Consider the following 27099-nt stretch of genomic DNA (forward strand, 5'->3'; position numbering starts at 1 on the left):
AAGTCCATCTTAAAATTCTAGTGATCATCATCTAATTGCAAGGCCTACCAAAGTGTTTCTGCATAATGATAAAATAACCCATGTGTTATCCCAAAGACAAAAAGCAATCACACTCAGCAGAGTCAACCGGTATCAGAATGTGAAGGACAAGGTTGAAAAAACCCAACAAACTCTATGATCGAAGCAGAAACAAGGAAGAAGCTTAGTGAGAGTATTTTCGGAAGAACACCATTGCAGCCAACAGGCGTCAAGGCTTGCAGACCTGGATTCCTCAACAGTAAAGAAGAAGAGCTAACCAGTGAATAAGACAGTAGTGAAAAGGAGACTTCATTTGCAAGGCGACAATTTCAGTCTACTATTGCTCAAGAATTTGGGAGAAAGTTTGGAAGCAGCATCAGAGCAAAAGAAGACAGGACTCTGTGGGCAGTATGGGAGAAAGCATAGAAACCAAAGACAGAGAAGAGCAGGAAGGAAAATGAGTCTGCCATGGAACTAAGAGGAGCCTCACAGAAGGGAAGCTTGAGCTAAGGCCAAGGCAGGCTGATGTTACTTCTCCTCAGAGAGCAGACCTGGCTTTTGATCACATACATCCAACACAATGGCTCAGAGTTCAACACTTGCATCCGACTGTGCTAAAACATTATGGGTCAAGATTTTCAATTACGGAGTGATCAATGTAGATCAGCAAACCACTACATTTTTCTTCCGAGCGCAGAAGAACACTCGATAGATGCAGGTGCATTGAGAAGACACACCAAGCGAGTCCCCGTACGCAGGAGCAGCACTCCTACGCTTTAAGAAAAGATCCTTTGAAGCATTCTGGTCTTACTTCTGGTATTTTTTAGGATGCTTCCAGGAAAATCTTACATGCTTTTCTTACAAATTTGATGGCTCCAGAGGACATCAGGTAACATCTTCAAGCAAACCTGATACCTAAGTACAGCACGCTCACCACCCAGTGTAAGATAACGTGGTTGAGATCACGTATCAGGGTACTGCTAGGCTGGATCTTTATTTCCTCGAAGCCATTGGACTTCCTCCTTTCTCCTTTTATGGTGCTACAGGGCAAGATAACATCCTGAAAAATAATACAATTAACAAAGCACTGAGTGCCAAAGGTTGATTCAGTGTGACACAGAATAAAGAGTATCTGCAGCAAACACTGAAGGAGTGAAAGCAAGCATTCAAAGGTGATGTTTAGTTGCACAGATCATTACTAATCCAGAGAGAATAGGGAATTCAACAGGTCCAGAAGCAAATGTCAGGGCTGGATGTCCTCTCTCCTCAAATGTATAACGTTAAAAAAAAGAAGTAAGTGCTGGCTTTATCTGTCAGAGAAAATGCAGGGAAAAAATCATGGAAACTCAATTCAGGTGAGCAGAGAAGCTGAGAGAATCAGCTGAGAGAGTGGTAGTAATGAGCACATCAACCCAGCTTACAATCTCCTGAAGAGGAACCTCACATAACTTACTGCAGACTCAGCAAGGTCAACCAAAAGGACTTGGTAAGACAGTGAGTAAAATAGGGAACACTGGCTGCGGTGCTTCGTGCAGCTGTGCAGAGAGCTTGTTCCCCGACCAAGGATGACCAGAGCGAGAAGCGAGACAGCTCCAGGCTCATGCTCTGAAATACCTCAAAGGGCCAGCGGTTTTGGAGAAGAGGAGTTGCTCTAGTAGCATGAGCTGTAAGTCTGGAAAGAATTTCTTTGGAAAAAGATACCTAATCTCAGAGGAGAAACTGTATTTGTTTAATTCACTTAGCAAGTTGCTCAACACTCTGATAGCTACAAATAATAGTTTGGGATTATTTCCTTTGTTAGAGTAAAGTCACTGTGACAGATTATGCCTGGACTGACAGATTTTACTTGCTGTATGAATACCAATGGTTTTAGTACTCCCATCTCTGTAGTTGTGTTTAACATTTGTTTCCAGAATTATGCATTGTGCCGCACACAATGCGCCTCTCTCTCTGGCAATATTACTGCTCAGGATGTCGCTATCCTAGAAAAGAAAAGGTTAACTGGCACGCATGCATGAATTTTGTGACATTCATCAGGAGAGATTCTGTCAGTTAATATCTGCAGTAAAGCTTCCCATAAACAAACAGATCTGCTATAGTTAAGAACGAACTTTACAGGGCAGGAAGAGAGAAAGAAGGAAGAGCCAGGTTGAGCCCCACGTTGTAGGCAATACACAATCAGTTTAGTCTGGTTTAGGGAACAACAACATAACGGACACCACTTCATTCCGATAAAAGTAGGAAGCCCAGAAAGAACAAATGTTATTATTCCCCAAAAAGCAGTTTTTCAACATATAATCTCCGGAAGAGACTGCCACGACACCAGGTACACAGCACCGTGGCAGTATTTGAACTATCACAAACACTTTTGGTATCTAAGGACCCTCTAAAGCAAATTTTTAATAGATGCTAATTTTTCCTTTATTAATAAAAATAACCCAGAATTACCTAAGATGCATTTGTGTTTAATCAAACTACTGTACCAGCACTAAAACTCAAACTGTTTCGACAGCAATGACAGCAGAAATAGTAATAGTTGTCGTTTAAAGGTCAGTATTTCTCAGATGTCCCAGCACAGCTCCACGCTAATGTTCTTAGCGCACCACATGGGGACATGTCACAACACAAACCGTAACTTTAAGGACAACGCTATAGTTAAAGACTCCAAGAAAGCACAGGGTGGAAGACTGGAAAGATAGCCATTAATCAGGGCTGGTAAAGTTTTTAATACAGTCTGTGTTAACAAGACTAGACATCATTCCTGTCCCACAACCTGTCAATAGCTTATGTAAAATGAATTGGTTTCAGCACTGTTTATGAAAAGTATTGATTTCTGCATTCAGAAACCACCACTCCCCATCTTTACAAACATTTCAAATAACCTGTGAAATAAAGAAAGGCACCGGAGACTGTTCATTCCTGAATAACAATTTGGGGGCGGGGGGTGGGGTGTGTGTAATTCTAAGGTGACTTGGTGGGTCTCTTTGTACGACTTTGTCAGGCTGTAAATCTCATTTCCTACTGAAGAGCTGGCTGCACTTTTCCCTACATGCTTTTCTTCAGGCACTTTGAATCCTGGACACTATGAACTCCTGAAGCCTTCTCCTCTGTCATTAAACGGTGCTGGAAAATTTGTCATACATGATCACAGAAAATGAAGCTCATCGGATAAGCTATTTATGACAGTGCGTGTCTGCTCTTTGACTGAACAAAAATACCTCAGCTCCTCACTCCTGTTTAAGTACCGAACTTTCCCTGAAATTTATAAGGAGCTCAAAACTGAAACAGGAATTGGGTGCCTAATTGCTGAGGATTTTGGTCTTGGTCCTGCTTGACCATTAATTTGAGCAAGGGTCACTGACTGGACTCTTACACAGTGAAAGGCTTTCCATGCTCTGTTTCTTTGTTTTTCCCATTTCTAGTTCCATTGCATTCCTAGTTCTTTAGCAGGTTTTCTTTTCAGGTGTAACACTGGGGATAACCATTGCTTATTTCTACGTGGGAATCAAATAATTGGTCCTTTTCACAAGGACTAAATTCCCACAAGATTAAAAAAAGACAAGAAAAAGAACAAAGCAATATGTAACTATGTATCACATTTCTCTCTAAAGCTTTCTAAACAGCCAGTGGAAAGCATCAATATTTCTACACTGTGTGCAGTTTATCACATTCACATTTCTGAACTGACCTTGTCAAGGAAGGTGGGGCGGTCCATGGAAGACTCTTTGGAGATTGGTGGTGGGCGGCAGCCAAGGGGTTTGGTGACCATTCCATTATAGTCGGTCACTCCCATTCCACGCTTGTCCATTTCCACCTTCTTTTCCAGCAGAGCACCTTCACAGAAAGGGGAAATATATTGAAAAAGGCGATGTAAAGACAGTGAATTTGCCAACAATAGTTCAGAGAAGTAGGTCTTGCTTACAAAAGCAAAAGCAAGAAAAAAATATTATCCAACTGATCTGGGTAAGATCAAACTCTCAGAATCATGAATGGTTCCTGTGTTGCTTTAAAGAAAAAAAACAATTTAGCTACAGATACTCACTCATGGCCTGATCGAGATTCATATTGTTGCTCTTCAAGGCCTCTTCCGCTGGCTCTCTCTGTCAAAAATAGAGATTATGTTAGGAGAAAAAGTAATCATGCTTACACGATTTCAAAGCAAACTGAGAAAACAGGTATGTCTCTTAAATACTGGATTTAATATTTACTCAGCAGAACAAATAATGTCTGCGCATATTCTTTTTCTGCTTTTCCAATTCCCACAACAATTCAGCTAGTTTCAGTTTGTCAAATAAGCACCAGTTCTACAAGGTCAAATCATACTGTTCTATTTAAATTTCTTCCAGTTTTCTGTGGACAACTTAAATAGCACTATGATATGCTTTTCTCTGAAAAAACAGCTGTACTCTAAAATTTCACCTGTTTAATAAGAAAAGGGGAACAGGAGTGGAACTATTACTGAACTTCCATGTAATACCTATTGTTACAAAACCTGAACTTCAAAAGACTACAAACGTCACTGCACAAAGTATGTAATCACGTAATCTCAGAAAGCACTCTGCTAGCTTGCAGTAGACTCTTGAAATTCCAGTAAATGTCTAAATGCAGGTAACAGAACTACTTCCCAACCTGAAGAGGCTGAAGATCTTTTTGTAGCCACAGTGTGAAACACTGGAACTCAGAACTTACAAGCTACCACAGCTAAGCCATGGGTGTGCTAGCTATGAGCACTACTCACAGGGAAGCCCATGTCTGTGAGCTGTTTTATCAGGCGGTTCATGATCCAGGCCTCATCTTGCTTGCTAGATGTCTTCATGCCCTTGGTAAATAAACGGGAGATTCCATTAACGGTCTGGTTCCTATATCCGTACCAGTGAGATGTACATAACATACATGGTAAGTTTTTCTTATTAATAATACATGCTACTGAAAGATGTATTAGTACATTAATTTAGAAAGTGTTGAAGAACCCTTTGAAAACGTAACTACGATTGTCTACCCCCACAAAGTGTACAAATTTTATTGCAGCTGATAGGCGTTCAGTGTACTATTTAGTATTTGATTTGCCAACCACTGAATTAAAGCCACCTTAGAATTTACATATTTCATTTTAATCCTTGGCAGAAAAACATAATGAAATAGAAGTTTCTGAAACAGTACGACACTTCCTGAAAAACATTCCCAAAAACAAGTTTGCAACCTTGAAGTTAAGAATGTTACTCAGTGTATTTTCTTAAAAACAAACAAGAGCATCTAGATAAACACCTTTAAAAGATCTCTGTGCAGCTTTTCTATCACAAAATCCTTAAGAAGTCTCTTCCTTTCAGTTCTCCAGAAAGTACCAAGGGACAAGCGTGGATTTGTTTTGGGCTGCGGACAGTACAAGAAACAACCATACTTGATCAAATCACTGGCCTAACTGTTGGCTAACGGAATAACAAACAAAGCAGCTAAACGCATTCCCAGCTCCTTTCAGCTACAGCCTGGCCTTGTCCCTGTGCAATGGCAAACTTCCTACCGTAAGTGCCTATGTTCCTGGCCGAGTGCAGCATTAACACAAGTTTGCTTTGTTCACCTACCAATACACAACTTACAGTTACGTTTGCTCCTCACAAAGAGGCAATAGGTATTTTTTGTTGAAGCACTTCATCACAAACTAACGTTTCCTTTTCTAGCACCAGGGAAAGTGGCTGAAAGCCCCCTTAACAGCTTTTCTGTTTCTGTTAATACATTATAATTTCTTCAGAATACACGGACAATTATACAACTTAGAGAACACAAAAGCAGCAGCAACAAAACCTCCCAAAGCATCTGACATGCTTAAAGTCAAAGATCCCATTCTCCCCTGAAAACAGGCTGGCTGTACTTGAACCACGGTAGTGGCAAGCTGGGTTTGTGTTCAGGTGTCAGAGGTCTAACACAAGAGTTCAGGTGTAACGCAACAGAACAATCGTGACAACTTACTCTAGAAACCTTATACTAACTCCACTCTTTCTAGCGAGTATCTTTATTTTTGTCTTACCTTTTGAAGTCCTTTCTTCGGGGCGTTCCCCCAGGAATTACAGGAGGAGCTGCTCTCTTGTGAAGCAGTATTATTCCACATATCTCCTTCTTCATCTTCCCACTGACTAGTACTGAGATTCACTTCATCCCCACCACTGCCCCAGCCTTCTTGCATAGATTTTGAAGCTAGAGGGAAAGGAAAGCGGGAGAAGAAAAATCTTACTCAATTTCTTGTAAATTGTACAGAAATATCCTTTTATACCATATCCAGTATACTAACATTTGAATATTTTCAAGAGAGACAGGAGTTCATCAAGTAGCTTAACTGGCATTAAATGACAAGGAGGCCTTCCCTGAAGCTGGCAAAAAAGCCAGACTAACTCACTTGCGCTTGATGAGGTTGCATCACCTTGTTCTGCGTTGTTCTGTTCACTCTATTTAAAGCTGAGACTACTCACCTGAAGAACTCCCACTCCTCTTTTTAGGTTTTCTGGACTTTATACCTAGCTCTCAGGATAGTATGTTGCAGGAGTGAAACTTAAGACTTCCACGGCTAAAACAGAAGTCTAAAACAAGCACTGTAGCCTTCAGGGCATTCAGAGGCGGAGGGTTTTTATCAATAACACGAATTAGGAATCGTGAAGCAGGAAGTAGCTGAGGATGTTCCTGAACCTGTAAGCAGTTTTAACAGCAAAGAAGATATCCACTCCCTCTGATTAACTGAATAGCGAGGCTGACTAGTTGTTCTCAAGTGTTGCTCTTCCCACTGGAATCCCTCCTACCTTGACTGAGCTCAGCTGCTTCTCATCCCTACACAGGTTTCTTATAGACACCAGGGATGAGTACTATTCACATTCTTCTGCATTTTCACTGTTTCCTGCATTTCTACCATATAGTTCTCAAAGTACACACAAATACTCTAAGGAATATCTTTAAATTTACTGGATTGATGCACTATATTCATATTTTTGTATGAATTTGATATCTGGAATATCAATGTTTTGAGACAGTTGATAATTTTCTTCTCAAAACTACATTAAGTCTCTGACTGAAACACACAAAAAAGCAGAAGTGCTGTTGAAAAATACTGGCAGAATCAAACACACTTTGCCTTTCTCTCCCCAAGCGCTTACAACAGTGACATTCGCACTCATACCTGGCTTGCACAGTGCTGGGGCAGCAGCTGGAGCATTTGTTCTTCCGTAGGACCCTGCTGAGTCGGCAGGATTATCTCCCCACCCTGTACCACTGCTGGGGGGCTTCCCCCACGCTGAAGTGCCATTATCAACTGCAGCAGAAGGGGATGACGGCTCTCCCCAAGAAGCTTCGGTCTTTGTGTGGACAGTAGGCATTTCTCCCCAGCCTGCTGAAGCAAGGGGAAGGAGAGAAGAACAGTGACAAGAGGAAAGGTTTATTTTGTCAACAATTTCAAAGATGGACATTTTTTTAAAGTGTTTGTCTGGAAAGAGCATGAACCATTAAGAAGATATCATGACTTTAATTAAGTGTATGTATATATATATATATATATATATATATATATAAATCCCTTTGATTTGGTCTCAAAAGTCCTTTTCTTAATTGAATACTAATGCCCAGCTGTCAAGACAGCAAGAGTGTTTGTTAACATAGCCAGGAGCACTCGGGCTGCCACGTGAGCACCAGACCTGGTCCCCAGGGAGCAGGCTGCTCTGAGCGGACGGAACGCGGCTCGGGGAGCACATGCAGCAGTGCGAGCACTCAGGAGACCACGACCCAGATCTGAGTTGGGCCTTGCTTCACTGAAAGATTTAAAGCTATTTCAATTCCTTTTAACTACTTACAAATTATCAAATCTCTTTTCTCATGCACCACAAGTAAGACAATATTTGTTTGTTACCACTTTGAATGTCAATTATGTACGTTGTATGCACTCCTTAAAGCTGTTATTACAACTCGTAGGTGACTGTGTTCCCCGTGCACCCCGTCATCACTGAGCCTCTGTATTATAGTAAATATAATTTTTAAGCAGAACTAGACAAGACTGCAATTAAGAATCTATAGTTAAATTATGGGGAACGGCAGGTAGAAGTCACTGTTTTCCTACTTTAACGCACTGAAAGGCGTAACCTGCTACAAAGAAACAGTCTCAGTCTGGCTTGGCTTGACTGTAATGCGCTTAATCCACAGGACACCGACTGGAGCGCTGATGCCGAACGTGCCAGGAACAGCCACAGAGCTCCTGAGTCCTGAACAGCAAGGTTGACCAACACAGCAAAAATGGAAACGGAACTTAAAATGACCATTACCTCCTACAAAAGTTTTTTCTGAAGAGACAGATTTGGATCATAGATGGAGTTCAAGGTACTTTAAAAAAAAATATACAAAAGAGACAGATATCTACCAGGCAAGAAAACAAAGTTTTTACATATACCCGATAGTAATCTGGTTTTCTACAATTATCACAAAAAATATTCTATTACATGACAACTGAGATCTCAACAAGTATTGCAGAACTCAGTTCACTTAAAACTTCCACCGTTAATCAGGCTGCTAATTCAGGAATTTGTTTTCTGTTCACTGGAGATGAAAATTATTAACTGCAGCTCTTCTGTTTCCATCAACTACTGTCCTGCCAGATCTGTAACTTCTGGCAGCTCACAATATGGAACCGGATCCGCTAAGAAAGAAACCCGGTTTTGGTACTACCCAAGAAAGTGTCATTTCTCTTTTCAGCCAACGTTTATAATTTAAGGACCAGACACCTGCTTTGCTGCAGCACTACTCCTCTCTTGCTCCCCTTGCTACCTGTAAAAACACTCTGGAAAGGTTTCAAAAAGCAGAAACATAACCCTTGCTACATGAACTGACACCTAGAGTAGGTAGGCAACAGCAAGGAAGTCACCACAGAAGAAGTTTATTTAGGAGTACCTTCAAATATATTAAAGTACCTAAGCAATAGTATTTTATTTAATTGAGCAACAAGTCTTTGCAGATCTTACTGATTTCAACAGAATTTCTGTTACTAGAAACTGCAGGCAACATACACCACCAATAATAACTCAAACACTGGCTAGCAGAGAAAAAAAAATGCCTTTCAAAGAGATGGGCTCTGCCTGTCCACTGCTCCAGTGTCACCGTGTTACAGATTTACCTGAGGCTCTATGTCTTAAAGCAACGGCCGTTCTCCCAGATCCTGATAAAAGCGCGTATGACATAAAACACATCCCAACTAACCCTACAGTCAGGAACATGTAGCTTAATAAAGCTCCTGCACTACCAGCGAGATTCATTATGTTGGAAACCACATTCCTGAAACAATCCAGAATTTCCCTGGTTTATTAAATTGATTTCCATCTGAAACAAAAATACTGTGTTCTAAGCTCTATCAATGTATCCTAAATTCCTGGTTAATTTAAGTGTGCACAGAAGACACACACATATATGTATATAAATGAACCTCTGCTTAACGTGACAACTTCCTTGGTGCTGCCCCTACACCACTTACTCAGGCTTTCTGCCTGTATCCTCAAGCCAACTTTATTTAAGGAACACTTTACTGGAATTTCTGCCCCACCACACAGGAGGCAACCTTGTCAGACAACCGGCAACTGGCTGTGTTCAATCATACTGGCATCTGAAAAAGATTAGCTGCAGGCAAATGAAAGCGAAAACAAAACACCTCTAAAGCACCAACCAGAATACAAACGCAAAGAGGGAGAGCGCAGAACACTGACATTTCCCCGAGTTCAGGCAACCTATACCGGAAACTCCAAGTAATTCAATTTATGACAGCAGCCTTAAAACACAATTCATATACTGAAAAGGCACGCTGTGCTAGGTTGTAGGATAAAAACTCGAAAGAACTGGCTGTTCTGTTGCTCTTTACTGCAAATTCAACAACACTGGTTAAAGACCACAGATGTGGAACGTCCAAGTTATTTTGAGTTAAGTGCTTTAAATGCGCTGAGCAGTAAATAACACGGGATTACAAAGGAGGGAGACAGCCTTTACTACAAGATAATACCTGCAAGTACATAAAAGCAAAAAACATGGATCAACTGAAGGTTTCCAAAACTATCTTAACAGATCAAATTAAATGCAGGAAATTGGTAAATAAAACCTGAAGGCTGCTGGATAAATAACTTGTGCACTGCAAAAATTAACCTGTATGTAAACTCCAGAGCACTTCTCAATTACGAAGCTGCCTTCCCCTCTGTGCTAAGTATCTGCCGTCTGCATGCTGTCATCGCTGTGCTGCCTTTTTATGACTCTGTACAACTATTTTAGAAACTTTAAACAGTGAATAAAGTGACAGTTTTGAATGAAACATGCTAAATTCTATAGGTGAAAGAAGACATTTGCTTTGAATTCTCCAAAGTACTCTCTTTTTTTCAACAAGGTTTTTCCTCAATAACCCAGCATGCTGCATACTTGAAACAGACACAAGTGGAGTATTAGTTCAGAGTTTGCAGCCCCAGCAGCTTGTCTCCGGCAGCGTGATGCTCTCCAGTCCTACCATAAACCTCAGGGCACAGGCAGCTCATGAACAGCACTACAGTGGGGCAAGTGAATGCAAGAAGCTACTTTTAAGTTCATTTACACAGCTGTTTGGAAGGAAAACACCTTCAACAGCGGTCCCAAAATCCGAACCTGCCTAACGTTTTCAAAATTCTGCTCAGAGAAAACTTACCACTTGTTTGTGAACATAATACGCATTTAGGCTTGCCTGGGAAAAACCTCTGTGCCTGAAAAAACACCCAGCTCTGCATGAATGTTGTTCTGCAACAGAATGAGCTCCGTTAAAGGGTTCTTCAGTAAGAGAGTGAGGGTTTCATACTGAAGCTTTAAACAGTTAGAATTGCAAGAAACAAAAAGATCATAGTGAGTAACAAACATGGACACATTGGCAGAGCTTTGTTTTATAGAAATAAAAACACAATTAACATCGGGCCACAGCTAACAGGAAACCCTCCAGGGAAAGTGAAACGTTAACTGAGCTGTGGCAGGATGCAGTCGTTTTCCCTCAAAATAACCCTGTAGCCATTTGGATGGCAGAACTGTTTTCCTTGAAGTTGTTTGGTTTGTGATAAATACCAGAGCGTATGACTACAATACAGGCAAACCAAAATATCAGAACCTTATGTAGATGAAGAAGGAAGAAATTAGGTAGGAAAACCTGTTTACTAAATAGCCTCTAGTTAGTCTGCTAACAGTAGAAAAGCAAGGAGAGACAGAGGTGTGAGGGTGTGTAAAAGGGAGGGTTATATATGTATACATAAATATATATGGAGAGCCACCTGGAACCCTTAACTTTTCAAGTCTCCCTTTTCTGAAAGGCATTCCAGTTCACGGGGTGGAGCTCCCTGCCTTCTTACATCGTTCAGCGTTAGGGAAGCTCTTACTGGACTTTCAGCAACGCGATCAACTTTGTGTGAAAACAGAGGGCAGGTCTCTCAGTGTCACCTGGCTGTCCCCCAGCACCTGGCTGTTAGGGTGCTGAGCACCCGCAACAGGATTTCAGGTTTTCACATGGGCGTGTCAAACCTCATCTGGTTTCACATCCACGCTGATGAAAGTTCAAAGTAAGGAAAACACATCACCCGCGTTCTTTGTTTCACATAAATTACAGGGTACGAATAACACATAAGTTGCCACAGACAAAGGCCCAGGATTATAAAAGGAACAGAGAGATGTTCAAAGCTTTCACAATTTAGGCCTGGTTCAAGTTTTTAAAACTTAAGCTCCTTGCTCTCTAGGAACTAAAGACATCTTAATTTTCGAACTCAAATCTCCATCGGGAAGCCCACGTTATCTTTTGTTGTTTCTTTTCTCAGCTGGAGAACGGGCGGTTGGAACCCTGCCAGTCTCTACCTACCCAGTGGGAACTGGGAAGCACCAAGCCCACTCCTCAGCATTCGGAGGCAGGATCGGTGCTGTTCGGGATCCAAAAATCTCTCTCACAATCATCCCTGTTTGTAAAAGTCTTTTCTCACTTCTTATTCCCCTTGTATCAAAGTTGCAAGTGTTAAAAGTGCTAGTAAAAATTATGCACAAGTAAATCAGATAGAATTTGAATGTAAATCAAACCACTAGCTTTCTGCTCGTCTTTCTAAATCACTCACCAGAGGTTTGGGAGCAAGCTCCGTTAACCAGCAAGGACTATGTTTATCACATTCTCTATCTCTTCCCCCCCACAACAGAAAAAGAAGCTCCTTAGAGCACTATGCAGTTTCATCAAGTGTGTCCCAACATCTGCTTCCCATCAATAGCTTTTAAATTCTGCATTCAAAGAATTTGGAGAGCTTCTGGGGATGAGTGACAACTTGAGTAACAAGACTGCAACTTGGCCTCCATTTCTAAACTAATACAGTACAAATCAAACCCTCAAATGGACAGCTGATCCTTTGTGAACAGTTAGCCAGTGCTGTACAGCAAAATTAAAATCCCCTCCTTTGCTTTCAAGACGCACAAGTGTGCCACCTCACAGCTACACCAGACTTCCCTACTAATAGAGGGTAGAATAGAATCCAGGGTTCCTTATTCATTATATTCCCTGAATAACGAGGAATGATAAAAATGACAGGCAAAAAACGTCACGACTCATGCAGAAGATAAAATGCTAATGGTAACTTCTTTGCTCAAGTGTTGCAAGATTTCAGGTGAGCACTTGAACTGGGTCCTATGGCACAGCCGTGAACTACACAATCATGCTTTGCACGGAAATACTGTACATTGAAAAGAACTGCTGTCGGATGAAATCTGGAGGTGGATTACAGACGTCTCCCTTACTGCAGAGGCTGGGAATGCACAGCCAACGGGACAGGGACCATGGCTGTGGCATAGGAGAGCTGCTCCTTACTTAATGGGACATGATCTGCAGATGCTTTAAGACTGTGTACATTTCCACAAAGACAGGATGCTGCTCGACAGCTGCGGTGTGCCACACGCGCTGTTAGCAATAGGTCTCCTGCACTGTGACTGGGGAAGCCAACAGGGTCACTTTAAATGACATTCCTGCTCTGTGTAAGATAAGCCCAAGACGAGTCCCTCTCAGGCAGAGTCAAAAGTAAAGATGGGCATCACGCACAGAAGCACAGCGGAGTGCTCCTTGCTTCCACCTGTTTGCAGATTAGATGATAATCCTTCAAAATACGTCCATGTATGGCCTTTGTATCTATCTGCACATAGGTACACAACTGGAAGTGGAGGTAAGCAAAGCACACAACAAAGACTGAACTTAGGCCTTCAGTAACTTGACCTAAATTCAGTATCAGAACTGTATTTTACATTGTCTGCGCTACTGAGCAACCTGATCTGGTTGGAGATGTCCCTGCTCCTTGCAAGGGGATTGGACTGGGTGGGCTTTAACAGCCCCTTCTCACCCAAACCCTTCTGTGATTCTATGATTACTCAATTTCTCCTTGTCCTTGCTTGCTGGTTTCAGTATATTTCTGAGAGTTGGTTTTGCTTTAGAATCTCTCTAACGAACATTCTGCAAGACGTGCACTACCGCCATGTTAACCGGGTCTCATGGCACCTCGAGTGCACCGTTACAGATCAGTAAGCAGCTCTCTGACTGCGTAACCACATCACTTCAAAGAAACCCTTCCTTCGCTACCATCTGCTCTCCAGAGGAATCACTGTAGGCCAACTCCAGTTTTTAAATTCCATTTTCAAAATCTGAAGGATGCGGAACAGTGAGTTTTCCTCTGCAAGGTGCTAGATTATTTGAACAGCACTAACATATACTGTTGTGTATGAACAGTTTCACAAGCACAGATGTAACTACCCAAAAATCAACTTAAAGAAAAAAATCCCACCCCAAACCAACCAAACACTCACTTTCATGATACTTCCACTACAATTCAGAAATTTGAGTTGTCAGTTCCGTGGGCAAAGTTTAAAATACGAATTAAATAAGTTTAAGGTAAGATCTACAAATTGTAGATCACATACACTGGACTGACCAAGTACAAATCTATTTAAAGACTTCTTCTGGAGCACATGGTATTTTATTAAAATAGATACCCTCATCTGTTAAAATATTTGACCAGAGTAGGAAATATGAGACTATTTTTATACAGACATTACAGTGAGTTTGAGTTATTTCAAAACATCAGAGAGAAAAATGATGGAAATAAGAGATGTAGAACAAATCCAGCTTGGGAGAAAAGCACAGTTAAGAAGTCAATATTTAGCCATGACCAAGACGAAACAAAAACTTGGAAACAAAAATCAGATGAAGAATTTCAAAGAGCACTGCAAGATTAGATTTATTTTGAGAAGTCTGTGGTCATGATTTAGAACAGAGTTGCTAGCAACTTTTATTTAAATACCTCCCCCCTGAGCATTTTTCTCATTTTTTTCCCATTTTTATTCCTTGCTGCTTGTCTACAACAGTACCTCGTCCTTGATTAGAAAAATTCCTAGAGGCCTAAAAACTTGTCTTTGGAACAGTTAAAGCTGAAGTTAAAATAACTTTTCTCAGTCACCCTGAATATTAACATCTTTAACCAATCCAGCTTTACGAGAATCACATAAAAGTCCAGGGTACTGCGCGTGCTCGAGACCCGAACTATGGAAGAGCATCATTTCTTCATCAAAGACGATAAACAGAAGGCAGAGAAACAGCAACAGCCTAGATTTGCGCAACCGTTAAAAAACATCTGTTGCCAAGAGATATGGTTTGCAGAAAAGAAACAGATGCACAGTGTCTAAACAAGAACAAAGAGTGAGCAACAGTAACAGAACATAAATAAGAGAAAAAAACGTTAGCAAAAAGTCCGCAAACTCTCGAAGAGCTGAATGAAAAGAAAGCGCTAAGTAACTGTGGGAGACCTGAAGAAACACACACGGACCAGCCACCCAGGGATCTAGCGCATTTCTGACCAGGGGGTGTTTCACGCCTCTCTTAGGTTCACTTGCATTACGGAAGCTTGTGTGTCCCGTTCCACGGGTTCCGTTCTCCAGACAAGCAGCTGCCGCCGCTTCAGAGGAAATGAATAAACTTACTCCATGACAGAAATACCAAATTTCTATCTACACACTGATCAGGCATTCAGTAGTCAGTACTGGTACAGAGTATCTTAGAAAACTGTTTTCATACCTGGACCAAGCAGCGGGGACCGGTTTGGCTGGGCACTTGACTGGTGCGACGGCTGAGGTTCAACCATATTGGTGTTGATAATGGTGCTAGTGGTGGTGGTGTTGGTTGTGGTACTGCTCTGAATTATAGGATTATTTCTATCCCACATGTTTACAGTCTTGTTGTTGTTGTAATTTGGGTCGCCCCAAGCTGAGGTACCATCATCGATTTCCATCTTGCGGCGAATGGACGGCGGAGACGGCTCTTCCCAGCCAGTTGCCTCACAGTTCTCTTTTTGTTTGGCTGGCACTGGCCCACCAACCCACCCTGACCCCGTCTGTTTCACAGAAGCAGCTCCTCCCCAGTTGCTCACATTGTTGTCCTGGGGTTTATTAGCCCAATTTTGTTGGGGGCCTGGCTTTAAAGATTCCCCCCAACTTGTACCTGTATTAGCCTTGCTGTTTGTGCCATTTCCCCAGCCACTGGTCCCAGACCTCGTGGAATCATTCCAGCCAGACCCTGATCTGTTGTCAGAATCCCATCCAGATCCATTCTTCTTCCCATCACCCAAGTGTCCAGGAACAGACGATGAATCTGTCCAATCTCCACCTCCTGAAGTCCAGCTTGGATTTGATTTCTGTCCATCTCCCCAGTTTTGAGATTTGGGTTTCTGAAGTTCACCCCAGGTAGGTGATTTGTCCTCCTGATTTGCGGTCCCACTCCACACGTGGCCGCTTTTGGCAGCAGCAGCATTATTAACAGTAGTAGAGCTTGCTGACTCTCCCCACCCCCCTGGGCCATTTGGTGCTTTGTTGTTATTGTCTCCCCAACCTGTATTTGTTGGAACAGCTGCCGGTGGAGAGTTGACCCACCCAGATACTGAAGAGGTATTTGTACTGTTCATGATGGACCCATCGTTCTTCCCCCCTGAGTTTGAAGATTGAGTAGCTGCACAACCCCAGGCCTCTGTTCCATTGTCATTCTTCCGTTCAGACCTCGGGGACTCTTCAAATTCCCAGGCAGTGTTTTGCTTTACAGGGGTCTGTCCCCACCCTGTATTGGACAGGACCCTGGGGTCAAGGTCATTTCTTGGCAACTGAACTTGCCCTTGGTCTATCATCCCTTTGTCTCTCCTCCTGACCTCTCCAGCCCCCTCTCTCCCAGTACTGCCTTCATTTTGACTCCCACCGCTGTCGTTACTTCCTTCGCTAGCTGTGGTGCCAGATGCTGCAGCTTTGGCCCAAGAGTTCATTTGTTCGTTGCCCTGCTGCATGGCAGGATTTGGACTGGTAACACTAGAGCTATCCCACCCTGTTGATCCTTTCCCATTGATGTCGCTATTGGAATGCTGGTTTGGGGGCTTGCCCCATTCCCCGTTCACACCGTTACTGGTGTTACGGTTGGGGTGGCCCCAAGCTCCAGAATGCACACTACCAACACCGCTGTTGCCACCGCCCCTGCCCCACGCTAGTACCCCAGGACCAGAAGGAGGCCCCGAATCCCAGGCGCTCGCTCCATTTCCTTCCTTTTGCACAGCACTGCTGGATCCATTTTGTTTAGCACTTAATGCTGAGTTCACAGTGTCTCCATTCCCCTGACTGAACCCAGAATTGCTGTTTCCTGTGGCAGGATTACCTGGGGACATACCCCACACTGAACTGCCCGTTCCTTCACCACTGCCCCCGCTGACTTGAGAAACTGATGTTCCGTTAGCACCAGGAAGGCCTTGCAGGTGGGGCGGGATGATGGCCCCCATACCAACAGCCATCCCCCAGTTCGGCAGTCCATTTGTCTGCATTGCATTGATAGGGTTTGGTGAAGAGTTCATGGGGTTAGTGTTATTTGGTCCATCAGTGTTAAGGTTCTGAGGTTGTACGCTGAAAGACACATTCTGAGAAGTGGACGTTTGTGGTTCTGTGCTCTCTTGCGGCAGCAAGTTTCCCCAAGCACCTAGGGTGCCTGTTGGGTTCCCATTCTGGTTGCCCATGTTCTGACCTATGGCACTGACTGGACTGCAAATACTGGAAGGGTTGCCTGCTCCCACAGTTCCTTCATGTCCAAGTACAGGCCAGGCAGCCGGATTGGCATTGGGGTTAAGGTTGAGATTAATGCCAGCATTTGAGTTGGAAGCACCCCAGCAGTTCTGACTTCTACCATCTCCCATCATGTTGTCCATCTTTCCATCCCCACCGCTGGCAGAGCAGTGAGCTAGGCCAGAGCTGGAGCCCGCAGCCACGCCCCACACTCTGGCCGAGTTGCCGTTACCGTTTGCTCCACCAGCTCCAAGGGCACTCTGGTTAGAAGCGCTTTGGACGAGTGCTCCGTTGGCGCCATTATTGCCATTGGTTTTCTTTGTATGTCCAGTGAAGTTGCCTTGGGCACTCCCTGTAGCCATGCTACTGTTCTCTGAGCCACAGTTGGAGGCAGAGTCAGTGTCTGTAGTACATTCTGAGGCAGACTCAGTCTCAGCTCCGGTAATGGAAGGCCACGCTTCCTTGTCAGTCCTGTCTATTATCACTTTATCCCAGCTGCAGTTGCCTTCACTCCTGAAAGCGGGCTGCTGTCCCCAGTGGGAATTCTCATAATGGTCTCCCAATCCACTGTGGCTGAGATCTGAAAGGATCCAACAAGGTTAAAAATGAGTCCACTGTTCAAGCACCGCAAAAGCCCTCTATTAAGTACTATTCTACATTGCTAGTCACAACATTGTGTTCTGCTAAAATTTAGAGCATATTCTCTAATATAATACAGTAATTTTCCTCACTACAATAAAGCGTGATGCTTACATTTAGGTTTTTTTTTTAATCTGGCAAAACTCTCAATTAAAATAATGGAACTATTCAGTTTTAGAACAGAGCAACAAAACTGTTTTGTATCCCTTAAGTATATTAGTAAAAATAGTAAGCAGGCGATAAATAAGTATAGCAAATGCACTAATCCATGTGAAAAATCTGAAAAGCAAATTTGGAAAAACCACAGAATAATATCTAGCAGACTCTTACCATTTATTCTGACTCAACTGCCATTCTTCAGAGAAACACAGAGAAGGAGCACCCAGTAAAAAGTGTAAAATGTCTGCCTGCCATTCGGTCTTACACACACATCCGCATCACGCTCAACACATTAAATTCACAGTACATTTAGGTTTGCAACCGCTCCTCTAAATAAAGGGACAAAACCTGACAGCCACCTTCACTAGGCAGTGTCAATTACACATCTAAGCACCACTACTGTAACTGACATTTCTGCAGAGACCTTGGGCATTTCTAAGGAACAGACAATTTTGTCAAGAAACTTGTCTCAAAGGATTTCCATGTGCTTTAAACACTCTTTTGCACTTGCAGGTACAGCCCAATGTCCCCCCCAGCCAAGGAAAATCAATGCTCTGTTGCACAGACACTCTTTTCAGAGCACCGCCCACAGCCTCAAACATAGATGCTAAGCCAAAAAATTAAACAAAAGCTCTTTAGCATCTAACTGCTTGCCAGGGTACAAAGGAAAACTGGAAGACACAACACTTCTCGTGCTAAGAACTCAGGCTTAGGTCAAGTTCTGCATTTACTTTCTATCCCAGTTGCTCTCGACAAGATTTCTAGTGCAGATGACTCTGCTTCTTTTGATGGGAATTTACAGCAAGTAATTCGGGCTGATCCTAGGGACATGCAGCTGCAGAACGGTTCCTCTTAACTGGCTGTCTAAATAAGGGGGGAAACTTCAGACACCTAAGTTAGAAATTTCGAATGTAACTTTTTTTACTTGCTGTAAATCTGCAGAAACATGATTTTATTTTTTATTTGAATAAGAAGAATATTTTGTGGGGAAGGTGGATGCAACAAACCTCCCAAATAAGCTGCTAACAGTGGATACCTAATATGCATTAATTTCAATTACAAATATTTTGGTGTGATTAGCTCCTCTAACTGTCTCCAATTAGAGGTGCTCTAATACTGCAAAAATTGTTTCAAGAATATAAAAAGCTCTCTCTTTGACGAAGTCTTCTTCACACATTTCACCTGCAGCTTTTCAAGAAAGAGGGGTGATTACTTGCTTGCCTCATGAAGATTTATCAAGAAAAAAGAACATACTAAACCAGGAGACTGCATCTTTTTTTTTTTCCTTAAATCAACTGAAGTAAAAGTATGAACGTTAGAAAAAGGAAGGAAAAACAGTCTTAGCTCATCCCCAGTCTTCTCATGATGCCAGGAAAAGTCTAGCATTTCACAGAAAGCCCTAATAATATGACCAATCCAAAAGAGAATCTGCCAGGAGCCACTCAGATTTACCTGGATTCTCTCCCCTACACGCAATGGCTAGAAACTAAGAAAGTATCATGTCATTCCTGGAAAAAGTCAACCCGTTACATCACAGAGCTAAGGAAGAAGGTTGAAAATTTAGTTGATAATCTAGGTTTGCTACACAGGTGTTAAATAGAGACCTGAATCCCGTTAAGGCATGGAACATGAAAGAAAATCTGTGAGATGACTTAAAAAGGGTCGATGGGGTCAGAAAAGAAGCCAGGCAGCATTCTTAGCAGAGCAGGGATGAACAAAGGAGAAAAGCAGCAGCAGTCCAGGCCAGACGATAAGAAATTGAGGTAACCGAGGAATCTGTTAAGAGGAGTTATGTGAGGTTTTTTCAGCACTGTGGGTGGTGGGATTCAGCACTGCATTTGAGACGTGACAGAAAGATTTAAAAGTGACTTGAAATATATTGTTCAAATGAAAAGGTCTTGTCAAAGCCGAAACCGAAGCCATGTATGCAAGTGCCTGGGAGAAGGCTGGTGCTTCCCAAAGCAAGCGAGAGTGTCTGTGCAGGGCAGGTCTGAGAAGAAGGATCAAGAGCACAGCGCAAGACGTCTCAATACTCACAAAAAATGGAACTAAGACTGACAAGAGGAGATGAAAGGGAGCTGCTTGTTTAATCATTTCTTTTTCTTTCTCCTCTCCCCCTAACGTGGTGGTTAAAGCAATGCTCGAGTCTGAGATCACTTAGGAGACAGAAAGTAAAGGGAAGGGATGGGAATGGAAGAGGAAGATGACAAAATAGCATAGAAGGATTCCTTAGAGTAGGGAGCAAAATGGTCCATTAAATAACATACCAGGATTCTGAAGAACAGTCAGAGAAACAACAAGAGAAAAGAAAATTATGAGGGGGAAGAACTATGAAGACCAAGAGATGACTATGTTAAAAGTCCTCAGCTTGGACACGCACACCTGCTCCCCACAGTATCCCACCAAGTACGACGGGATTGGAAGCAGCGCACACGCAGCTCAAAGCCCTTTGCTTTCAAGGGTCTGCAGCTCCAGAACTACGCCCCTTGGCGTACCATCAGCATAGCTCCCTTTACTGAGATCCAGATGACAACCCCAACAATAACCACGGAATAATCAGAAAGTGGGTACTTTGATAGGGATCACCACAATTTTTTAGGTGACATAAAGCAGGCAAGCCCTCTCCAGAGCAGCAGGGTACCTGCGCTGCGCCTCCCCTGCTCCGCAGTCAGCGGGACCACGCTGGTGCCTTTCACCAGTCACAGACTCAAAAAAAAAGAGCAAAACCAGAGATGTGCAATAACTTCTTCGTTTCCAAAGTTACTGGAACAATTGGTTCTAACACCAAAGGCTTCTGCTCAAAAACTTGGAAGAAACAGAACAGATACAATGAGAAAAAAAAATCACAACATAAACAGAAAGCTGCAAAAGCTGTGACTCTGCTGCTGAACAAACGTAACTGAGACAGAACTGACCCTGTAGAGAGGACTTCTTATATTCTTGCCTCTAGAAGTAAATAACGAAAAGATTAATCTAGAGGAAATGGAAACATAAGTTAATTCCTATAAACTAAATAACCAGAGAGTAACACAGTCCTACTCATTTGGGAAAAATAATGAAAGCAAAATATTTTATATTACTTAATCTGGAGAATTTTTGTGTTTGTTTGGGTGTTGGGGTTTTTTGGAAAACAGAAATTTCCTCCAAGTTTCTAGAAAACCAACTCTTCCTTAAAATTGCCAGTATTTTCGTCTGTTTTCAAAGAGGTTAAGAGTGAAATGGGAAACATTTAAAAAACTAATTCTTAAAAATCAGTTCCTCTTTCTTTATGCAAAGGTACGAAACAAAGCACTGCAGTCTGCCAGAAGCATTGCTACCCTTCCTCTGTCAACGGAGCAAAGACTTGAAACAAAGCATCAGGAACAGGAACCACAGGTACTTTCGTTAGCAAATCCGAGTGCGGTACACTGCAACCCGAAATTTATTTTTAAATTTGTGCTTGAAAAATCTTAATTATGCATCTTTTTAAAAATATGGTTCCCTTGATTAACAGCATTTCTTCAGCAATCAGGAAGGAAAAATTAATCTCCGAATAACAGCTCCAATGTTTTTTGAACAAGCACACAACTTTTGTCAAATTGCAATCACATATGCTACCTGAAAAACGCACAGCTTCCCTCAGCGCCACCAATAAGCATCAGCGGTGTATTTTGGCTGTTTGGATTTTGGTCATTTTTTTTTTTTTAATAATATCCTTAATGGGGTGGGAGGAGATTGCTGGTGTCACTATACACTGTACCCAACATACTTCACTAACTTCAATTTAGTTCTTATTAAAAACAGAACATATTTCTGGCTGTGTTTGATAATGAGTATGAAGAATTAGTTACAGAATCAGTTTAATGTTTACATATTTACATTTACAAATGTAGAGTGAAATGGGAGAAGCTGTTGCATGCACTGCTTAGGAAAGGAAAATGCTTTGCCTGCACAAGGAGTTTACCCAAAACATCAGTCCTCCTCTGAAAATGTCACTTACAATAATACTTTTCATTTTTATTCCCCTGAGTTAAAAGCCACTGTATCTTCCTAACTTCCATTACTGTAATTAGTTAAATGCTGCGCAGCAAAATGACGAATCCTCCACTACAAGATAACAGTCAGCTGGTCCAGGAACTGAAGTAGGGAGAGGGTGCAAAACGGCAAAGCCTGGCATAAGCTTTTATTAATAATGGGGTTCTCATTAAGGTTTGCTCATCCAATTTTAAATCAGATCTAAGTGACTCCCCCTCTTATTATTAGTTTTCAAACCACGTTACTGTAAAAAAAAAAAAAAAAAAAAAAAGCAGATTCATTGGCTCGTCCTGTCCTGCCCAAAGGACAGATTACAGACGGCGTTGTCTGCTTTGACATGCAGAAGAGAGAAAAATCCCAAAGGCCAGTGACAGTCCTGCTGGGGATTTTAGCTGTCACACAAAGGTTAGTGATTCTGAGCAAGAAGCCAGGAAAAAAGGGCAAATTACTTTCTCTCCACAGAAGAAACAGTTTTGATTTAACACGAGCAGATCTTTAAAAGATTATACATTAATTTTTTCTAAATCTGAATTAAACAGGAATTATCAGAAACATTTTAAGTGCTAGATCAAATACAGGGTAATTTCATAAGAGAAAAAGAAAAGACAAGACAAGCGTCTATTCTGAGGAACAAAACAGAAAATCTGGGAACTGTAGTGCTGATATTCCAGGTTACCTGCTACATCCAGCTCCATGTACACACTGAGAGAGGACAAATTTGAAAACTGTCATCTATTTGAAGCCACTTACGAAGCTAACTTACAGCGAGTTTTAGACGTTAGGAAGCTGAAATCTTGAATAACATAAATAATGTGGAAAGACAGAAAAGCGATGGAAGCATTGAATAAAGCAGCTTTATTTATTTTAAAACTAAACCATAGTTAAATACACAAGTTGGAAAGCCTGTTATCCTGTTTTTATTTTCTGTACTACGACATTAAAATGTAGTTCCTTTCCTCTGATGCTGAAAGCTTTTAAATGCATTAAGAAAACAAGCAAAAATGAACATCATTTTTCATCATTAGTAGAGATTCCAGTAAATGCTACCTCTCCAAAACAAAAGCAGCAGTAGAAAACACCAAATAATTGCATTTTTCTGCTCAGTGCAACATATCTTTAGCAAGCAGCTCACTGCGAAGACGCCATTTTATCAAACCTGAAATGCAGCCAAAAGCTTAGGACGCTGCGCTGCTGCTCTCTCTCTGAAATGTTATGTAATAAATTGATTTAACAGAAGCAGACGCTATTTTCTGAGGGTTAGGGTTGCTTTCTCTTTTTTCTGGCTCTAAAAAGGGCTGATGGTTAATAAAATACCTGAAGAAAGGAGTCGCCCAACCATCCTAGGAGACGCTACATTGTGTGCAGAGCTGTTTCTACTCCTGCATCTACGTTCTCCAGGGCTCTCGGCTTCAATATGTCGGCTGTGTACAGTGTGAGCCTCATCCTGTAGAGCTGCCAAGAAAATCTCTCTGTGCAAGCGTGCGCCCAGACAACCTGCAAGCTCGGTCGGGCCTCGGTTGCACTGGCTATGGAAATGCCCTTTCCACGCAGAGCCCTCCTCCCCCTTCCCCTCGCTCCGCTCCTTAACTCTAGGTGAAGGTATCAACAGAGTAGGATTTTTAAGCTTTGATTATCTAATTGCAGCTGACACTAAACCGATCTTCCTTCCTCTTTAAATTCTTTCAACTGTCACAAAACATTTTCACTTCAGGACCCAGCTACAATTAGCACCCTAGCTGCTTTTCTCCCGCTTTTGAAAGTCAGCCAAGACAAGACGCGGGCGCTGCCGACCGCCCGCCTGCGCGGGCAGCGGCTCCTGCCCGCCGGTCCCTGTCCTCCCGCCTGCCCCAGCGACAGCTCCTGCCCACCATCCTCATCCTTCCTCCTGCCCCAACGACAGCTCCTGCCCACCATCCTCATCCTTCCTCCTGCCCCAACGACAGCTCCTGCCCACCATCCTCATCCTCCCACCTGCCCCAACGACAGCTCCTGCCCCAACAACAGGTCCTGCCCGCCGTCCTCATCCTCCCTCCTGCCCACCATCCTCATCCTCCCTCCTGCCCCAAGGACAGCTCCCGCCCACCATCCTCGTCCTCCCGCCTGCCCCAACGACAGCTCCTGCCCGCCGTCCCCATCCTCCTGCCCGGCTCCCACTGCTTGGCAGCGGACAGCCAGACCCAGTCCCAGCTGTATATTGGTGCGCTGCCAAGCCCATAATGACTTCCCTGCTTCTGTCTACAGAAGATCTAAGAGGCAAACACAGAGCGTATTAATCAGAGGCGCTGCTGTTTATAAACGCAGAGAAGGGCCCTGGACAATGCGGTGCGGATCTCTGCCGCCTGTGGAAGCCGGACCCACCATCTTTTAACAACCGCAGGCTGGAGCGCACGGGCTCTCTAACGCATACGAACACAGGGAGTGTGCACAGAAGAAGGGGCAGCTTAACGTTTTCACGACCTAAATATCATCACAAATTCTGAGAACGCACATAAGAACATTTATCAGTGCATATATACAAATCTCAAAGGATAATTTAACACAAACTCCCTATATGTCTAACACACTCCTTTACAATTATTTCCCCCCTCACTTCCTCACCCTTTCTCCTCCTCCTATCTGGCCCAAATACATAGTAATTACACAGCAAATGGAGCACGTTTTAAATTTGCTCTTTCATTCTTGTCAGGTGTTCATTTGAACAGTTCCACTCTCTGCACTGGATCGCACACAGCTGATGTCTCTTTAAAGGTTTGGCTGCATTCTCAGAATTGCTGCCACTTCACTACCAAAGCACAATTGCTGCTGCTATTCTTGGCTCAAGAACTGTTCCACTAAAGTACTCCTGAAAATAGCTGGTTTCCTTCTGAAGACATTTATTTATTCTCTGTTTCTTTGCAATAGCCTCCTAATACTAGATGGGTTTAACCTCATTTTAAAAACAACAGATGAATTAAAATCAAATCTGTTTGGTTTTGGTTCCCTTCAGAAAACTATTTCAAATGCAATCAGAAACTAAGCTTGAGAGTCAATTTTGCAATATGTTTAAAGTATTGTTGTGGTTTATTACAGTCCTTTAATACCAGCTATACATGACTGAAGTTTGCATTAGTCAAAATGAGATGTCAAAACTGGAAGAGAACATAAGATACATCTCCATTTTCCTATTAATAAAGCATAAACTTCCTGTAATCAACTTCAATTTACAGCAGCAGGTGCTTATAAAGGGCACAATATCAAGGTACATAGGAAGGCAATGCAGAACCCCAAGGAAAAGTCCGAGCCCACACCAAAGTCTGGGAGCAAAACGAAGCACAGCTTCCACTCCAGCCTGTGCAGGCAGAACAGCTGTTCCCTTCCACGTGCCCCATCTTGGAACAGCCTCAACAGGGTATGTCTGACAAATCTGAAATCCTTACAGATACCTGAAGACTAAAATAAGAGGATTTGAGAGGTTATGCAGACACTCACCTGATCTAAGTAACTATTTCTGTTATGCACCAAGTGACATTTCCCCCACGCACCGAGGAAGCCCTCCAGCCACAGAGACTGCACATTCCCAAGCGCTCTATCTCACTTCTTAAGATAGCTTTCATACCGGCACGGTTTTCCTAATGTCTATATCCTTAATCTTCCTTGTCGAAATTTCAGCCCATTATTTCTTATCTGATCCATCATATAGAACACATCATTTTCTTCCTCGCAGCAGTCATCTAGGTATTTCTGCATCTCTAATTCCAGCCTTCCTTCGCCTCGGCAGCTCCCATTCCTTCACTCTTCGCAAGGTTTGTTGTTTTCAAGATCTCTGCTGATTCCTGTTGCATTCCTCTGCGGTTCTTCCAGCCGGTTCACTTCCTTCTGAAGGCACAGTACCCCAAACTGGACTCAATATTGGGAGGCCTTACCAGAAGTGCCTCACGGGAAGCAGTACTGCTTATTTCCCTCAGTATGCTTGTCTTTTCCACAGCGTGACACCATTACAGGATTGGTTACCCTGCAACCAACTCCAGATCCATTTTTGCAGCATAATGCTCACATAACGATACTTGTGTATGGACCTGTTCTGGCCAAAACAAAGAACCTCTCCCTTTTCTTTATTTCTTACTCAGTTACACAATTTTGTCACCACTATTCCACACGGCAGTTTTGTCTTCCAGTTGCCTTGCACTCTCCTCCAGTTTGGTATCTTTAAAACATTCCGTGAAGGCTGTTGTTTATAGCTGAAAGACTGAAGCAAATATCAAAAAGTACAAATTTACACTCTCACTCAGAACATTCTCATTTTGCCAGTAAGCACTGATAGCTGCTCTCTGTCTACAGCCTCCTGAGCAGCTATGACACTTCTTACAATAGTTTCATCTTCTGCTTCCCACTTATTTACACTGCCACACATCCATCATCAGAAAGCCTTCTGAGGCACTGCCAAAGGCTGTACAAAGTTGATTCTAGGACACGATTTTCTCTCCCATTTTGCAGTGCCTGTCGCAATGCTAACAGGGACCTACTCTCCTTCGCCATGACCTGCTCTCCATAAACCCAGGCTGGCTTTGCACTCCTCTCTCGCAAAGTTCTAGATGCACAGAAATAGCTGGTTTGGTTATTTTTTTCTAGTATTCTAGCAGATCACTGACTGATCTGTAATTCCTCAGTTTCTCCTTTCTCACCTTTTAAAATAGGTTTATTTTGTTTTATAGTTCTCACACTCGGAAAGAATGCCAGTGGGCCAGACTGCTCCAACCCATCCTTAATGTAGTCAACTACAAATTTCATCACTTCCAGACCACTGGAAACCTTTTCTTTCCCAAAGTACTCTCACTCACTGTAGCCTTAGTTCTAAATCAGTCACTAGTTTACAGATGAAGAGAAAAGGCATTTAAAGTACTCCTGGTGCCACCTATCAACGGTTCACCCCGTTGAACATCAGACCAGTTCCACTGGCCTTCTGTCTACTACTAAGGGACTTACGAAAGTGTTATCTTTTTGTTCCTTGGTTTTTGCCCCTAAGAGCTACAAATGTCTTTGTTTTTTACTTGCTTCTTATAGTATTATACCTGTTTCCTGAAGTGCATGAACTCAGCTTTCCGATAACTTTCACAGGACATTATTCCCTTTCTTCTCCTCTCAAGGACCAAACTCTTATTTCCTGGTCACTTTGACCTTAGCTGCTTT

General features: G+C 42.6%; 1 protein-coding gene across 11 annotated transcripts in view; it reads right to left on the reverse strand.

Moving 5' to 3' along the window:
• TNRC6C (trinucleotide repeat containing adaptor 6C) overlaps window positions 1-27099 on the reverse strand; it is a 327104-nt gene that overhangs the window by 22210 nt on the left and 277795 nt on the right. For 6 of the 11 annotated variants that reach the window (XM_086762542.1, XM_086762537.1, XM_086762533.1 and 3 more), the window contains 7 exons: window positions 15110-17701; window positions 7178-7387; window positions 6041-6207; window positions 5284-5388; window positions 4757-4837; window positions 4061-4118; window positions 3707-3852 (listed from right to left, as the gene is read on the reverse strand). In XM_086762542.1, the coding sequence (XP_086618668.1) occupies window positions 3707-3852; window positions 4061-4118; window positions 4757-4837; window positions 5284-5388; window positions 6041-6207; window positions 7178-7387; window positions 15110-17701 (3359 nt within the window). The remainder of the gene's footprint in view (window positions 1-3706; window positions 3853-4060; window positions 4119-4756; window positions 4838-5283; window positions 5389-6040; window positions 6208-7177; window positions 7388-15109; window positions 17702-27099) is intronic. The other 5 variants (XM_086762539.1, XM_086762534.1, XM_086762540.1 and 2 more) reach the window with 2 other exon arrangements.

This window comes from Chlamydotis macqueenii, chromosome 18 (genome assembly GCF_036417535.1).
Source record: "Chlamydotis macqueenii isolate bChlMac1 chromosome 18, bChlMac1.mat, whole genome shotgun sequence".
Classification (NCBI taxonomy): Eukaryota; Metazoa; Chordata; class Aves; order Otidiformes; family Otididae; genus Chlamydotis; species Chlamydotis macqueenii.